This window comes from Rhinoderma darwinii, chromosome 13 (assembly GCF_050947455.1).
Source record: "Rhinoderma darwinii isolate aRhiDar2 chromosome 13, aRhiDar2.hap1, whole genome shotgun sequence".
Lineage (NCBI taxonomy): Eukaryota > Metazoa > Chordata > Amphibia > Anura > Rhinodermatidae > Rhinoderma > Rhinoderma darwinii.
The window spans coordinates 14,140,267-14,159,281 of NC_134699.1; the positions used below are offsets into that span (position 1 = coordinate 14,140,267).

General features: G+C 42.1%; 1 protein-coding gene across 1 annotated transcript; it reads left to right on the plus strand.

The window, feature by feature from the left end:
* Positions 1-7,668: 7,668 nt before the first annotated feature.
* MYL4 (myosin light chain 4) lies at positions 7,669-15,421 on the plus strand. The gene is made up of 7 exons (XM_075846611.1): positions 7,669-7,831; positions 10,688-10,715; positions 12,173-12,322; positions 14,006-14,179; positions 14,317-14,394; positions 14,895-14,933; positions 15,262-15,421. The coding sequence occupies exons 1-6, from the start codon at positions 7,718-7,720 to the stop codon at positions 14,921-14,923; spliced, it is 573 nt and encodes a 190-aa protein (XP_075702726.1). The 5' UTR covers positions 7,669-7,717; the 3' UTR covers positions 14,924-14,933; positions 15,262-15,421.
* The last annotated feature ends 3,594 nt before the right edge of the window (positions 15,422-19,015 follow it).

The following is a 19,015-nucleotide window of genomic DNA, read 5'->3' on the forward strand; positions in this document are numbered from 1 at the left end:
TGTGGGGGCACTAAAAATGGAATTATACAGTGGGGGGGCATTATACTTTTTTTATGGGGCATTTTTTTTTATGATGGGTTGGAGCGTCGAAAGAAAATTTTGCACGCGGCGCCATCTACCCTAAGGCCGGCCTTGGTCTTGGCAATCCAGTTTGATCAGTATTTTGTCTTAGTAAACAGGAAAAACAAGGAGAGACCCGTTCCTGAAGACGTCCGTAGACATGACTATCTGAATACCCCCAATAATATGATTGCGTAGTAGATCAACACACATACGCTGCCGCTTATCTCTATGTGTTGTCGGCATATGTCCATTTTTTCATTTTGTATAATACTATTGACTATTTAGAAGTTGTTCCTGCTTTAGAGAAAGCTGGGTGACAACCTATATAGAAGTCCTACATGGCAAACTTTCCGACATGTGAAGTAATGAGAGGTTCAGGACTCCGGGAAAGCTGACAACCCCTGTGGGAACGATAATGGCGGACATATTAGTTGTCACCCAGCTTTCCTAGAAAGAGAAATAACTTATTTTAGGTGGAAATGCTCTTTACGTATTCCACTGCCAGAAGTGTAACGCTACCTGTGACCTTCACGCTGTCTAAAAGTAAGAAATGGAGACCCTTCATCCACCCTAGGGGATCTGGTTTCTACTTTCTCGTGACAGAGCTCTGAAGGTAGCTCAGGAAGGGGTGGGTGGTGCAAGACATTCTGGAGAGCCTCCTGACACGCCGGGTGTGAATTCTTGGGAGGTCGAACTAAGGGGAAATTAGTCTGTCCTCCAGAGATGAAGCTGCAAAATTCACTGACACAATGAGCTGTACACGGCCAAAACAGCAGAGACATATTACATTCAGGGATCAAACCAGATGAAGTAGAGAGAGGACACCTTCTACTGGAGACGACGGTCACTGATCCAGGGCTGGATATACTCATTACTCAGTCTGCAACGTTCCATGACCTAACTTGGCCACTAGGACTTTCTATTTTGTTAAAGGGACTTGACGTAAAAATGGTTTACAACATTTAAACAGGACCTGTCGCCTCTCCTGACATGTCTATTTTATTAAATACTTGCATTTCCCATGAAATAACAATTCTGGAAAATCTTTTCTTACAACTCTGCATTGTGCCGTACCTCTGTTATTCCTCCTACAAATGTATGAATAAGTTGACAACAAGGTGCTACCATTCCCCTTGTCAAATAGGTGTGTCATTTTGGAGATGCTCTGACCCCGTTATCTATTAGTGTGGGCCCCGTCAGTGTAGGATCCAGTGTTAGTGCACACTTCCTCAGTCCAGAACCTGATACCAGTGTGAAGTGTACCTGAATACAGAACCAAGTACTAGTAAAAGTCCCTTTCAGCAGAAAACTTCCGTAATAGTGTTGACCCCATTATTGCAAATCCCAGTAACAATTGGACCCCATCAGAACCCAACAAGGAAGGGATCCAAATATAAAACCCACTTTGTCCTACCAGCAGCACAATAATGGGGTATTTCTGCCCCTGTGTAATAGTAGGACAGATGGATTTTTTAATTTAATCGAATTAAACACTTATTAACATTTTATTTAATTTTAATTTACCTGGCGTCTATCCCATTGGTTCTTCTCTCTCGGTTGCCTTGTTCTCGGTCCCCGTTTTCTTCAATCCATCATGGCCGCCACTGTCTCAGACTTGGACAGGGAGCGCAGACTTCATGTCTGAGACACGCCCCCTCCTCCTTCCCGATGGACCAGCGTTGACGTCGTCATCGCTGGTCCATTAGAGGGCAGTGAAAGAGGAGTCTCGTACATGAAGTCTGCGCTCCCTGTGTAAGTCTGAGACAGTGGCGGCGATGATGGAAGACAACGGGGTCTGAGAACGAGGCAACGGAGAGAGAAGGACCAGAGGAATGGACACCAGGTAAGGTAAAATTCATTCTAATATCGTTAGTTTTTTTGTTGTTGTGGGGACTGGAGGGTCACTTTAAAATACACGAATCCTACGCTGGGTATATGGAGTATAGAGGCCAGTAGACTGGCTTACATTGTTAGGAAGCTGATCCACATTATTTTCTAGAGCCCACTCCACCAGACCAGTGGCCACCTCTTCGGCTGGATCAGATTTGTTGTGCAGCTCGGAGCTCGCACTTTTTCAAACATTATAAGCTGAATTTTTGGTTCTCCAAGGAGACGACACTTGAGCGTACAAATTTGAGGGCCCTGCCTATGGGGTTACTTCTTGCTTAATCCCTATTATTGTGCTGGTGGTTAGGGCTAAGGGAAAACAGAGTAAAGGGGTTTTACAGGGACATTTTTTTTCTCAGGCCGTGCAGCGCAGGAGCACTGAGGAGTTTTACTAATAAGAGGCAAATGGGGCGGGCATTGATGCGTAATCAAAGAGGCAGGCATTGAGGAGACTGTGAACCAATAGGATGCCTCAAACCCGGTCTCCTCAATGTCCGCTCCCCTCATTGTTTGCTTGTCCTTTAATAGCAGCACGATTATTTTTATATATATATATATATATATATATATATATATATAGATATAGTTACATATGAATGCTGTACATATATTATATTATGATGGGGATCACATTAGATATGAGGTGTGGTCACAGTATTCTGTGACCGCACCTCAGATAAAGCAGGTGGGCGGGATAAACTCAAGGGGAAAGGAGAACTAGTGGGGGGCCAATAGTCACAGAGGGGGCGGAATAACTAGTAAAGAACAGGCCTGTGTCGTTACGTAGGTCAGCAATGTATCGATACAGGGCTGTCTGTATACTAACACTCGTGCACAAGCCGGTGACGAGAGAAAAAAAAAGAGTCAAATGAAAATCAGAACTTCCGGCAGGGCAGAAAGTAAAGTCTTCAGATTTAATACAGACAATATATTAGCAACTTTATTAAATAGTTACATAGAATATTAGGTCAAACATGTTGTGCCCCTGGAAAACCCCTTTAACGTTAGAAATCTACACTTGTCTGACTTGAAAGTCACGGCAAAATCTCCTGGTATCTGTCCTTGAAAACTCTTTGCCAAGGTAAATAGGTTAATGGAACATGAAACAAGTAAATTCACATTCACTGCAAGATTTTTGAGGCCAAACTGCGGCCGAAGAAAATCCAAGTGCAAATATTAATCTGTGCAGTTTTTACAATTCAAAATAAGTTGCTCAAGCTTCGGTGGGATCGGCCAAGGATCACACGGGCTGCCGACTGTCCCTTGAGGGCAGACATGGGGGAGAGGGATCGGCCATGTTGAATTTCTACATGCCCGATCCTTTTTTCCTGCGGGAGATTAGGCTAAATCTGTTCTAAATAAAACATGTTTATGGGGTAGTCGAGAAGGATAGCTGTTGGTCGAATGAATGTTGTCTAGTGTATGGCCACCCATTGATCACATTGGCAAAAAAAAATTAAAAATTACCATGATGAAACTGATGAAGACTAAGGTAGAACACAAATGAAAAGTATTTTCAGTTTTCCTTTGCTAGAACGCAATGCTGACTTTGGTTAAAAATACAGAAGGAAATATGGTCCCCAAAAACACTCACATTGAGGGGGATAAAATAGGGACTGTAGAGCCAAGACGAAAAAGCAAGGAAAGTAGTCGCTGCGCTAAGGAGATGACAGAAACATCCCTCAGCTGTGCACTCCAGGCAGAGGTCAAACTAACCGAGAAATAGCTCAGTGTAGAGTCGGGTGTCTGAACCTCATACCCAGGGACCCCCTCTGTTACCACTCTTTTTTTGTGTTTGCAGCCAGTCGTCCTCTTCTGTTAACTTCTATCAAAGTTCTTACAGTTAGTTTTATCTGTTTATGAGAAATCTTAGTGACAACAAACTTGGCTGCCATTGTTATCACCCCCTAGCATCCTGAATACTAAATGAGGTGCTTTAAATAAGGGTATATCCAAGATTTCCATGAACAATTAAAGTAGTGGGCACACAGAGCCGCTGCTGTACAGCCCCCAAACCACTTAAGCATTGATTTAAGAAGAGATGTTGAGTGACAAGGATATCGTCTAGAAACTCCACCATTAGGGTATGTGCACACGTAGTGACCAAAAACATCTGAAAATCCAGAGCTGTTTTCAAGCGAAAACAGACCCTGCTTTTCAGACGTTTTTTGACCAACTCGCGTTTATATATATAAATTTATTTGAATGTAAAAGACTACATGACAGCTACTTTTGGAATTGTAGCCGGCCTGGTGATCAAATGATCATCCTGCGACCGGCTAATATTGTTAGAGAAAGTTTCGGCCAGCCATGAATTTCCCCTTCAGCTGCCAAATGGTTTGCCAGGTCCACCAGTTATTACATGGATGGTCAGGTCAACCAGAAGAGGTGCCCCGAATACTTAGCACTTGCCACTAGTGGCTTAAGCACTGCGCCCTATAGTGGCTAATATGACTGCTAAAGCTGTTGTTACACCCCCTGCTTCAGGGTACTAGGTTTATATTTCTTTGATTTGCTGCTTAAAGACCTTGGGAAACGCTACTACGTAAAACACTGTTTACCATTCGAAGGTTGTTGCTTCCATTTGGTCTTGTGAGCCACAGTCTCGGTCGGACAGCGACGCATGGCTTGTGACAGCAGAAATATCTGTTCATCTCTGGTGATTACATCATCAGTATCCACCTATAGAAATGGAAGAAGGTTTTATCACATACAGGAATGCAATCCTTATTAGGGTATGTGCACACGTAGTGACCAAAAACGTCTGAAAATACAGAGCTGTTTTCAAGGGAAAACAGCCCCTGCTTTTCAGACGTTTTTTGAGCAACTCGGGTTTTTCGCTGCATTTTTCGCTGCGTTTTTGCGGCGTTTTTTACGTCCGTTTTTGGAGCTGTTTTCATTGGAGTCTATGAGAAAACAGCTCCAAAAACTTCCAAAGAAGTGTCCTGCACTTCTTTTGACGAGGCTGTATTTTTACGCGTCGTCGTTTGAGGGTATGTTCACACGAGGGCGTCCGTTACGGCTGAAATTACGAGGATGTTTCAGCCTGAAAACATCCCCGTAATTTCAGCCGTACCGGCATGTGCAGGCGCTTGAACGCCGCGTCAATTACGGGCGTAATCAGCGCTGCTATTCATTGGAGTCAATGAATAACGGCTCTAATTACGGCCAAAGAAGTGACAGGTCACTTCTTTGACGCGGGCGTCTATTTACGCTCCGTCTTTTGACAGCGGCGCGTAATTATACGCCTCGTGTGAACAGACAAACGTCTGCCCATTGCTTTCAATGGGCAGATGTTTGTCAGCGCTATTGAGGCGCTATTTTCGGGCGTAATTCGGGGCAAAAACGCCCGATTTACGTCCGTAAATAGGCCGTGTGAACATACCCTGACAGCTGTCAAACGACGACGCGTAAATAACAGGTCGTCTGCACAGTACGTCGGCAAACCCATTCAAATGAATGGGCAGATGTTTGCCGACGTATTGGAGCCGTATTTTCAGACGTAAAACGAGGCATAATACGTCTCGTTTACGTCTGAAAATAGGTCGTGTGAACCCAGCCTTATAGTCCTTTTAAGACAGACTGCAAAAGTGACGTTCACCGGTTTGGGGGTCTGTCCATTGGCATACTATTGCCTACTCTTCTGGATTATCCAGTATCCCCGGGAAATCTCCCGCACTCCCTACAGAACAGGCAAGTCTCCGCAAAGGCTACTGGCTGCCGCCACTAGGGGCAGCTTGCTGCTGCATATCTATTTATGACTTGAAGAGGAGCGAGGCAGGCACTGAGCCCCCTCTTGTGGTGGCTGCAGGCAACCATAATTTTATAATTTAATTATTTGACTGCGTGAAGACGTATGCTGGCATTGTTTATTAGGGGGCACCGTTTATGTGGGGCACTTTGCTGAATGTGCACGCCATGTCTATGGAGGCAAGAGGCATGAGTGGTCTCTGGACACCTCCGAGGAGAGTAAAAGTAATCAGCCCATAAAAATCCAACATGGCCAGTCTTCTTTTGTCCCTTGAGAGAATAGCATCTATCCTTATTATACTGCTGGCAATGGGGACGGCCAGCAAAATTCTAATGGGCAACTTAAAATTTGTCACTGGCTTTTACTATTTCTTCTCCCAAATAACTAGAACATAAAGCTCCTCCACAAGATCTGAGCGCGTTTAATCTTTAGTCATTTGTCACCTAAGTGGTACCTGCTTTGTCACATTGTCACACAGAACTGGACGACGTGTCCCCCTCCCTTTAGTGAGTGATATGTCAGTTTAAGGAGGGGGGGTGTATGGCACTTAAGCTTAACATGCCTATGCATTTATAATAATTGCTTTACATCCCACCTCTAATAATAGACACAGGACTGTACGACTAACCCCCTCCTAGCCAGTGCCCAGCTCCGCACCGCCACCCTGCCTGCACAAATATGTAATGCTGCACTAATATTATATTTATATAAGCTCACGGACGCAGCTGTTCATACTGTATGACCTTGGGAGTCTGACAATGCCACCCTGCCAACAGACAGCTGTGCCCCCCTTTTCTCTGCATCCCCGAAGGATGTCGGGCTCTACTATCATATCTGTAGAATAGTAGAATCCAGCATGCATGCACTTGTAGTTCGGCAACAGCTGCAATGCCACAAGTGGAGCTGATAGGCCTAGATTCATACGCCATTGTTTCTTAGTTATATCTGGTAAAGCTGGGTGACAACCAATATGGCCACCATTACAGCTCTCACCCAGCTCACCCAGACCCTGAGTGAACATTCTTCCTTGTTACCTATTGATTCAACCCTCCCTTCTATAACCTATGATTTTCAGGACACTAGGAAAGCTGGGTGACAACCAACACGGGCACCGTTACAGCTTCCACAAGGGTTTAAACCCAGCTCTCCCAAACCCTGATGAACATTGTGCTTAGCTATGCATTGATTCATCCCTCACTTCGATAACCGCTATGATGTTCAGGACTCTAGTAAAGCTGGGTGACAACCAATATGGGCAGCACTACATCACCTATAGGGGTTTTTACCCATTTTTTTTTTAATTTTTTTTTTTAAAGGGTAACTAAATTTTTTAAAAAGTTTCTGACATGTCATACTGACATGCCAGAAGTCTTGATCGGTGGAGGTCCGAGCACTGAGATCTCCAGAGAAAAAACGATCAGAAATGAAGCGGCTTCTGCAGCTTCGTTTTAACGATCAGTGGGGACCTCAGTGCTCGGACCCCCCCCCCCCCCCCCCCGCAGATCGAAACTTCTGACATGTCACTATGACATGTCAAAAACTTTTTTTAAAGTTTAGTTACCCTTTAACAACTTGACGGAAGAGGACGACTCAAGGACTGGATGCTTTTATATAAAGTGGGATAAATATATAATTTTCCTATACATGGCGCTCACGGCCAAAGAAGCGGTAATAAATTCCAATATTTGTCAGTGCACTTCTTGAACTTTTGTTCTGGATGAGCCCAAAACTTAAGACAATAGAACTTTGGAAGATAAGTAGTAAGTGCGTCTTCTCCTGACCGTCCAGCAGGAGCTCTGCGATTTGGCAGAGGAAGTGTTAATATCTCAGGGTAGGTCGGGGCTGATAACAATGATGAATATTTGTCATGTGGGACATCTCTGTCTGTCACTCTTCCTTTTATAGTAGCACAGCTCCCTCTCCCTGGATATAAGAGGGGGCTTAGTGACCACCCTGGCTCTGTCATTCCTCCCATCTCATTCATTGCATCCCAAGAAGCCATTACTGTCACACATCATGGCCCCCAAGAAGCCAGAACCTAAGAAGGAGGCCCCCAAACCTGCTGCTGCGCCAGCACCTGCCGCTCCAGAGCCCCCAAAGGAGATTCCATTTGATCCAAAAAGTGTCACAGTAAGTATTCAATAACCTGCGGGAGTACATAGCATGCCTGAGGTTGTCAATATCTCTGCTTGCCGTCACTGAATGAAAGTATTTTTGTTTACCTACAGAGGCTGAAATTTCTTATAGACCTAATTTTTAACTTATTTTTGTTCCAATCTAGACAATCCTTTGTGAGACAAATCTCTCTCCCGTCCTGACAGTTTGCTGCAGTGTATCAGTGTAGTTAACATGTATGTATCAACCTGTAGTCCAGACAGTTTTGGCCGGTGCAACGAGCGCCAAACAACGAGACATCGTTGATCGGCGCTCGTTTGCTCCTGTCACACGGAGCTATGGATGGGGATGAGCGGTCGTTACTCCCATCGCTCGTCCTCATACATTATTATCATGTCAGCAGAACGAAGAAGTCGTGTGAGCGCTCCGCCGCTTCGCGTCTGTTCGGCTTTTTCCGGAAATAAATGAATCGTGTACGGACTCAATAGAAAGTCTATGAGCTCGTACTCCGGTACATCGGCTTTCCGGAAAAAACCGAACATACCAGAAGCGCCTGAGCGCTCACACGACTTCTTCGGCTGCTTCGTTCTAGCAATTGTTGGGGGGTCTCAGTGCTCGGACCCCCACCAATAAACTTCTGACATGTCTCTATGACATGTCAGAAGTTTGTCAAATGTTTAGCTACACTTTAAAGATCACTCAGTAGCTTTACTTGCAGTCCTATGTAAGACTATAGATAACCGATCATGTTATCACAATATAAACGGCTTCCTATGACTAATAACGCTGCGTTAGACGCTTCAACAATACAAACGATTCTGCGATCTCTCGTTTGCACGACTATTCTCTACTGGTCTTGAAAATAATTGACAGACGCGTGCCTATACATGGCGATTCCTCGATATTTCAATGAAATTGTAATCGGTGTCAAATGGTGGAAAGGCGGGCACCAAAGTCTAGATGGGTGGTATAATTGCCAGCCCATCTATTTGTGGATGTCACAATCAATATTTTAATATACCTGAAGATCTGTGATTGCCATTTAGACCATAAAAGTGGTTGCCGGCGAGTATTTATCCGCCGAGACGATTGTAAGCGATGATCTAAATTATTTTAATAATATACATTGTCGAAGGCGTTCTTTATCTATATGTGGCATCTTGCGACGGATATTTAAAAAACGGGCAAGAAGACATACATTGACCTGAATACTGCTCCGCCATACTTGACACCATGTAAAAATTAACACATTAAAGTTGCATGACGGTGTAAAGGGCTGGTAAATGACATGATCAGTGTAGAAAGCAGTAGTTTTGTCTATGGAATGACTAATTGTGACATTGTGACCCATCATATGGGAAATATCTATTCACACGAGTCCATTTCCCGATGGATTGGGGGTAAGAATAATAATATCAGTCTTATATGTGTGTGGTATATCTGTACTATTATATCCGTAATTGATTTAATATGATCATATAAGAGATGGGATCAGTCCTGCAGTAGCTGAAATTCTATATTCGCCTTACCAGTTATGATACTGGTGTTTTTTCAGGGATGACATAATAATTCATTACCGTGCCACATGATAATTTGCCAAGAAATGTTCTGGCCTCCTGTACGAGATATGACAACAAGTAGATGGGAATTCTATCACATAGAGACATTAAATAACACTCAGAAGAACAGGATGACAAGTGACCATTAAGTACGTAACCTTCTGTCTGCACCTTGTAGAATTAATGGGGCGTCCCGGGATTTCAAGCACAGATTTAGGATCCCTACTGAAGCGGATCCCAGCATAGACCATGATATCATTGAGTATATGAATATACATGGCTGGACGATGGATATCGCTTGTCTTTAGGGTGGTGAAAATACAAGAGCATAGGCTTATTCCCCAGACATGATGTCTCTCCCACTCCCTAGAAGTCTTTTTGCTCCCACCATTTTCCATGTTCTCAAGACAGGGGGTTCTTAACTGACACTGCAGCCTCGAGGGTGAACTGACCATTTGGCAGTCCGGGGGGCCGATGGCCAGACAGTGTCCTTAAAGTGACCCTCCGGTCACTGGACAACATTTTAATTATGATGGTGTATATGAAGTAATATTACCTGGTGCCCTCCAATTGTGCCCCTCTGCCATGGATACAGCGTTTTAGGGTCCTCTCTGTGCATGGCCGCTGCACTATGAGTCTGAGAACGCCCACTGTTCCCAGATTGGCCAGAGCTGCTCATATGAGCAGTTCCGTCCAATCCGTGGATGGAGGGGAGTGTCTTAAACTCGGTCTGAGAAGCACTGCAGCCATTTTTCAGAGGGGACCCTAAAACGGCGGATCCACGATGGCGTGGCGCAACTGGAGGGTACCAGGTAATATTACTCTATATATATACCATCACATTTATAATTTAGGCCTGAGACCGGAAGGTCGCTTTGACCCCTCAATTCTCAAATGCAATGTGTTGACATCCATGACTACAATGGGTAGTGGTCCATGCACAGGTAGAATTAAATAGACCTCTCTTTGTTGTATCCTTCCTTCTCCTCTTTCCATGTGTCTGTCACTCTTGTGTATGTTACTCCCATGATCAAAACCCTGCGCCTACTTGTATTTGCACAAAATGAAGTATGGATGGCCGCATGACAGCCCACATGCACTCTGGAAGCTTGGAATACAAACTTTGAAGTTTCCAGTCATTTCAATGGAGGGTATAGTCTAGCACTTTTTTCCTCTAAATACCAGACTTCTTGTTACAAAACCCAATGATGAATTTGTTTTTACTCTTACTGTCCGGTATGGGATCAGCTGCAGGGTTGTTTTCATCCATTTTTAACTGGAAATGATAATATATATGTCCCTTTGTCTACAGATTGAATACAGCGCTGATCAGATTGAAGGTAAATGTTTGTATTCTATTTCATTGCAGCATATTAATGATAAGTGAATTAAAGGCACAGACACATCTAAGATTTCCATTGATAAAAAGATTAAGGCGCTTTCTTACTCATAATACAGTCGCATTTTAATATCCTAATTATGACCCCAATATCCGAGCCCTCGCCACTCTACTGAACTTAACTTCTCTTATATCACCATAGGGTTCTAGGGTGATCTACATTCGGTTCAGTAAAAAGTATCTCGGCTGGAAACTGTCAGCAGATTTCTCTTTCTTTTCCTTATTGCGTTGACTGTGGGAACAGAGGAGCAAAGGGAATGTGCTTTATGGCTGCTGCAGTGAATGGGGGATAACAAGACTAAAAGCAGCACAGTCTCCAGGAAGAGGAGATCAGGAGTTACTTTGCCACTCCGTAAAATAGAGAATGTGTATAGTTTAGTCTCCAACAGTACAATACACCTTCTGTTCAGTAGTTATTACACGTCCTCTAATTATAATGGTAGGTTCTTCATTATAATCTAGTCTTCACAGCACAGCTGAAAAGGGAGATGTCCAAAAGCAGGAAGTGTTTACTTATTGTGTGCCCTCTAGTGGCCATTGTGAAAACATTTCAATTTCAACCTTCCCTTTATATGGATGGTTATGAGGAAAACAAACAAATATTGGTTGAAAAATGGGGGAATCTTACATCAAAATTGTCTGGAAAAGTTTTTTGTCCGAGAAGCATTTCATGTCTATGGCTGGTTTTAAGCATAGAGATATTAGAAAAGCTGGAAAGATAATGAAATTCTTAGAAGGACAAAGCCTTGAGCATTGTCAGGGGATTAGACTGCCAAGAAAAGGATCTGGAATGAAGGGAATGTCCAATGGAATGGACAGAGAAATAGTTGTAGCTTAGATCCAACATATATAATGGAAACCTGATCCCCTAAAAGCCTAATTGTCGTGGTAAGTTATATTGTTCAGCTGCTTCTGATATTCTACTGAGGGCACACTGTTGAAACACTGGATAATGGTACTTTATTTGCTTGGCCAGAGTCTCTGATAGATTTAGTAACAGGGACTCTTGAGATAAAAAGGGGCTTTTTTTGTTTTTCCAGAAATAGTGCCACCCTTGTCTATTGGCTATTTCTTGTATTGCAATCACTTAAATGGGAAATTGTAATACCAAACAAAGCCTGTGGACATGAGTGGTGGTGTTACATATTTGACCCATTTTCTCATTGCTCTAAAACAGAATATTTTAGGAAAAAAGTGTGAGTCAATGCTCTTTGTTGTCACGAGTGTTTCATGTGCCAAGACGAAATAGGGGGAACATTTGTCTAGTGCTCCTTCTGGTCATATAGCCAAGCGTTGGTATAGAAGAATACTGTTTTTGGAATAACTTTTTGTTTTATATAATACTAATAATTAAGTAGTTAGATTATTTCTTCTTATGTATTCCTTATGTATTCCTAGAATTCAAAGAGGCCTTCCAGCTGTTTGACCGTACCCCAGGTGGGGAGATGAAGATTACATTTGGGCAGTGTGGAGATGTTTTGAGAGCTTTGGGACAGAATCCTACCAATTCAGAAGTATTGAAAGTCCTAGGAAGACCCAAACCAGAAGGTAAGAGCAAAATGTTTCAAAAAATTCTTGCAAATGTAAGTAAATTGAATCATGGCTACCTTTGCTTCGATTCATATATTTACATAGTAGTAGGTTAGTTGAGGGGTATGTGTCTGTGCTAGGGCTATGCATTTGTTAACCACATAGATCTGTATGAACTATTATCAGCCAAACAGGGCTGTTCCCAATGGTTCCGAATCCCAATAGTGGTGAATTTGAAACTCCTTTTAGCCCTGGATATATGGGATAACTACCTAGATAGCGGGCATAACTGATTCTATGGGGCCCAAAGGCTGAAAAGACTCACTCTAATCTAAAAGGACTTGTGGAGGGAAGGGATGATCAATAATGGGACGTAGAGAAATGAACTCACTACGGATGGTGTTCATGGTGAAATGGGGCCTCAATCCATGTCTTTTGGCCATAGTAAGGGTTGCTCTTTGTGGAGGCCGACTATCAAATCTGTCCTGACTCTCCCCAATGAAAGATTGGGCATGTTGGATTTTAATATGCTAGATCATTTGTTCCTGTGGGAGATAGGCGACTGGCAGTGGGGTCTGGCAGCAGCTTATGTCCATCTTCCCAAACACGTAAAGCCAAGCAAGCATGTGTATGGTCAAGTCGGGCAGAATAGCTATCGGCCAAACGAACAAAGTCTATGGGCAGCTTACAAGTCCATTGGCCATTACAATACAATGGCCAATGTAAGACGATGACCACATATCTCTATTAAGTAGTATTGACTATAGAAGAAGAATGTCAAGACTCCAAATATGCGACAAACAGCCAGAATAAGACAATCCCTCTTATAAATAGTATTGCTTTGGTAAACTGATATGCGCGTCCCAAGATTTTCTGGCTCTATGTGACATACCTTTCACTTGGTTCAAACACACGGCCCCCTCACACCTGGCATCATGTCTTGTTCTATTTCTGTATGAGGGATTAAACCCCCTCAAGTTGTGTGCTTTGAAAAGAGGTGGGCGGAAGCATAAAGGCTATAGTCGGTTTAGAAGGATTGTAACTATTTCACCCGCTCTATTTGTGGGGAATCTGATCATTTAATTCCTAGTATGAAAAGGACAAACAAGGTCATTTATACTCATGCCCATGCCATTAGCAGTCCAGATGCCAACGTTGAACATCATATTTCTACTTCTGACCCATGGGAGGGCCATTGACATTTCACTAAGCAGTGGCATGTCTGTTGTTAACTATTATATGCAGTCAATGCCAGAGTACAGAAAATCTCTGAAGCTGGTCATCGTAAAGACATCAGACTTGGTGACTTAATACCCAAAGCCTGCCAGCTGCCTGGATCTAGATCCATTAAATACATGGTATTCTTCAGAATATATAGAATACAATGCAGCTTATGTCACACATGTATATATTGCCTTTGGGATTAGTGTGTAATGATAGGGGTATTAGGGTTTGGAAATGGTTAAAAGGCAAAGTGACTAAGACAACTACCTAGGACATAAAGTTCTAAAAGTAATTATTTTAAGTAACAATAAGTTTATAAAAGGACGATTCATTCATGCAATCTCAGTGGTGTAGCAATTGTGGACCCCATGGCGGTTCCCTAATCATTTGATAATGTTGCTGTGATTGTGGTCTGCACTTTCATTTAAGGTATGTGCCTGGACACATGACTGTAATGTAATATTTACCTTGTTTCAGAACTAAATACCAAACTCATTGACTTTGAGACCTTCCTTCCGATGCTTCAGCACATCTCCAAAAATAAGGACCAGGGTTCCTTTGAGGACTTTGTAGAAGGACTTCGCGTTTTTGACAAAGAAAGCAATGGCACTGTGATGGGAGCTGAATTGCGTCATGTCTTGGCCACCTTAGGTGAATAACACTGTTGTATAGGAATAAATTGGTGTTGCCCACCCTCTAAGACAAACAAGACAGAGGAATAGTCTTCTGGAGTACAAAAAAATAAGGTGTAGAACTTGTTACTCACAATCTGTCTCTACCACATACAGGTGAGAAGCTGCAAGAAAGTGAAGTGGAACAGCTGCTGGCAGGACAAGAAGATGCCAATGGATGCATTAACTATGAAGGTATCACAATGGCCATGGGTCATACTAATTTCCTCAGGTTGGAGGAGCTAGGACAGGAAATATTATGTAAACATGCAAAGTAATTTATTTAAAAATTTTTTAGTCTGTTTCTAATGTAAAGCATTCTACTTAAATGAAAATTACATTAATGAAAGTTATTTTCAAAGACAGTATTCCATAGTCATAAAATAAGAAGCAAATTGGTTAGTAACAATTCAAGCCAACTAGATAGATTTGGATAATGAATTTTTGTTGGAAGAGTCCCCCAATGATAAACTGATCACTGGGTATCCTGCTGCTGGAAGTGGGACCCTAACGATCAGCTACTAATCTAAAATGAACCTGGCAGCAAGTGTTTTATCCCCATGCAGTGCCTCCGAAGGAGAGATGAAGTATTACATGGCACCCACCGAAAATAATGAGCTGGTAGATTTGTTAAAATCATGTCTGTTAAAATGTATTTGTGATTGTCATCCTATTGAGATCTTTCTCTTCCTCAGCTTTTATCAAGCACATTATGGCTGGCTGAAGATAATGTGGTACGTGTTTGGTAATTTTACTCTCTCCTTTTTATATAAGCATGTACATGTGATAAACCTATTAATATTTTTTTTTAATGGATTCATCATTTTAGATGGTCATAAACATACAAATATTTAAATCCATTTGATGACCAAGTAAAAATACATCCAATAATTATCCCTCCACAGACCTGTTTTGAGGAACCATCCCCCTGTTTGAATAGGTAGTCCTCAGTCCACTACTTTCCACTCCATCTGATCTTCCGCTCCCTCGTCCATATGTTTTCGTATATTAAGGATGGACAACTAAAATGTAATTATTTTAATTACTTTCTATTGCTTCTAGACCTCCATGAACTCTCTCTCCGCCAACACCTTATTTGACTTGCTTATGAAGAACCTGACAGATCATCATGGTCCAAAAGCCACCTTTGAAATGTGAATATCTCAGAGTCCTAACACAGACTATTGCCCTCTACTAAAATGCCATGTGCGGTTGTAATTATTGGGGATTTTTTTTTCCCCTGGTGATTTCCACCAAATAAATTTCACAAAAAAAAGAATTGTGTCCTGTATGTATGATTGTAAGTTTTATTACGTCAAGTTTTAGTGTTATGTCTGCCGGCCTAGTCATTCAGAAGATGGGCTGGTGGTAAGTGTTTTTATATGTGCCACCAACATTTTTTGTCCTGGCTACCCAGAAGAAAATGGTGTCTAGGACATCATACAGGGTGGATCTCATAGTTAAGAGAGTTGTGCAGCGCCTCCTTCTCTACCTGATCTAAAATCGGGCGTGCTGGACGGGACCATTGCCAAGGCAGATGTTGGATGCCCGGCAGGTATCATGCATGTGCCCTATTCTAATAAATAGGACATATACATGATACCTGGTGGGCATTGGATGGTTGCCTTGGCAAATGTCTTACCTGGCATGCAGCAGCATCTCTCCACGCCGGTGTCCGATTGGGCGGAAGAGCGAGGCACTGCACAACCCCTTTAAGTATTTATTTTTATGGTGAGGCTTTTTGTCTCCATGTTGAACTTCTTAATGAATTAATTTGAGTCTGGACCTCAAAAAAAAAATAAAAAAAAAATAATAAGAATTTTAGGGCCATAAGTCTCAACCTGTAGCCATATTAATATGAACTAAGGGTCAATGCACGGTAACAGTGTCTTGACCATAAAATAATTTCCCTTTACATTGTGTGCAGAACCCAACATTGGAGAATTTATCCCAGGTTCTCTATTATAGACCTAACACCCAATGTAAAAAAATGTCTCACATTTAATCACCCTTCTTCTTCCCAGAAGATGAGGTATGAAGCAAAAAGACAATCCAAGTCATGGCCATTGCGGAGAAATGGTCGAAGGAGTGAATGACCCGTGGAACCGATACGTAATCCATAAATACATAATACATAATACATAAAACCAGAAAAATTACAAAATTCTAAGGGCTTGGAAGGGAGGGTCTGGACCTGAACATGAGATGAAAACTTTGGTGTTGTCTACACGAGCACAAGGATACTAAGCTTAGTTGTGATACTTTTTTGGGTTGGGATGTCTCACACATGCACAGTACATCACATTGACGTCTGTAGACGGGTTGACATTAAACGCTGGAACTAGTATCCCTAAACGATTGCACTACACAAGGTTTGCTGCTTAGCTTTATCTGGTCATTGACCAAAAATGATCGTCTTCATAACTGGCAAATTTTCATATAAAAATGGAAATGTTCTCGGTGGTCTTAAAGGGTTTATCTGGCTAAGGCCCATTTTCAAATACCCTATTAGATCGGAGAGGGGCTAGAAAGAGTGTAAATTTTTTGTGGTGCTGCAGGAGAAGTAAACACTTGCTGCTGGGTTGCCCTCCAGTTTAGCTGATCACTAGGGATCCCAGCAGCAGGACACCCTACGATCAGCTTATCATTGGGGGAAGTTTCTAACAAAAATGAATTGTCCAAAGTTGACAACCCCTTTAATGTTTGCCTATGATTTCCTAGTTTAAAAGTCAATCATTTACCCATCCTATAAGAGTCTTTTTGTTTTGTTTAATTACCATGACCAGAAAAGTATTGTTGGATTGTCTTTTCTAGAGTAGGTTTTAGTTGGACTTTAAAGGACTTGTACAATTGATAGGGGGTCCTCTGTTCAGGATCCTAGAGAGCGGTTATAAAGAGCGTCCTTCGCTCTGGAGGACCTGTCCTGTCCTGCATTACATAGGCAACCCATTGATATGAATGGACAATGTGTAATGCTTAATTTCCCCTGTGGTGGCGCTGTAGGGAAACTGAACATTTACTGCCAGGTTTCCCCACAGATTACAGCTGATCACCGGGAGTCCCAGCAGGTGGACACTTTGTGATCAGCTTCAAGAGACCCTACTAACAAGTAGGAATTGTCCAAAGCGGAATACACCTTTAAATATGACCATTAAACACACAGTTTCTAGAATTTGTGCTCATTAAAGCCAACTATAAATTTTATATTAGATACGAATTAAACAATAGGATTTATTATCCCTGTTTACTCCCATGTCCTCCATCCTTTGGTTTTTGGAAAATCACCTTCCAGGGCCCCATCAACTTGGTAAAAATAGCTGCTCCTCTTTGAAAAATTTGGAAGCGCATCTCTACTTGTGAGATAAGGGAAACTTTACATACCAAAGAAGGCTCTGTGTCCGCATCGTCCCACCAGACACCGCTGATAACAGCACGGCTTCACGATTAAGCCCCATGCCCAGGGGACAGGTCTGCTCTTCTGAAAATAAAAGGACATTGTCAAAGTGGTCAGATAATTTTAGCTGGAGTCCGAATTCACCAGATTATATATACGGTGTATATATATATATCTTACCATGAAAGAGGAAAATACCATATGTGGGAAGAAGGATCTGCTCTATTTTAGTTTTTTATACCACAAAAAATGGGTCAACAATAAACAGCGCTAATAAAAAGGTGATTGGTCGGATATACAGTGCAGTATAATAGTGTTAAGAAGATTATGAAGACTGTCATGGAGCCTGCCACGTCAAGATGCCATTCAAAACCACTTCCTGGAAATGTGATGGACCACAAGCACCGAGGGCACATGCACAATCATCATCAATGAATGCTCCACGTTCTATGTCGCATCTCCGGCGCCACAATAACGTACCACACAATATCCAAAACCTATATAATAATATATTTTCTGTAACTTATTTCAAGCAGTATGCATAAATTACATATATATTGAAAAGAGTAACCAGACTAATAATTTTATGAACATATTGAGAACAAAGGAAGAGACTTTAAAGATTATTTGGGGTTTTTGCTTATCTTATAGGAGACAGCAAAGATTGCCACAACTCTACTAATGGGAAATGATGTTTTAACCATATACTACTACTCCCATCCTTACTGCGAAATGGTAATATAGTGATGAAGAACTACTGTATCTATGGACAACACTGCCCTCTGCTGGCCATGTACACACAAGCACATGTGCACACGCACTCTTACATAATACCATGAAAAACAGCTCTCCTCTAGAAGAAAACTGTCTCTCCACTGCTACCTATTGGTGACTACCCTGTAAGTCAATGTCTGCCTCTAGTCATCTGCATTAGTCAACCCTTATTCATATGCATTGTTAGTACATAATAGCTGCTAGAAAAGAGCATTATACTGATTGTTTTTTTTTTTTTTTGGGGGGCTGTGATTATGTCAACCGTATGAATTAAGAACTACCTTGATCTTTCTTGGAGTACTGCCACACCTCGTCGATAGTTATGAGGTATTCGATTATTGTGCATGTAGAAAACTCTGGTCCTTTAAAAAAAACAAAAAAAAAAAAACACTCTGGGCAAAACCGGTGTAATGCTGGGGGCAGGGTCTGAGGGGCGGAGCCTGACACAGAAATTCAAACACCAAATAGAGAAAATCAGTGTGTCATGCACCGCCCTCTTAGGTCCCGCGCTGGACATAACACAATGTATCAGTTTTGCCTAGAATGTTCCTCTAAAGAGTGAAAATCGACTTTTCCTATTTACATTCACTGGCCCATATATTATACATTTGAACATTTAAAGCCCCACCTCTAATTCACCAAAAACAT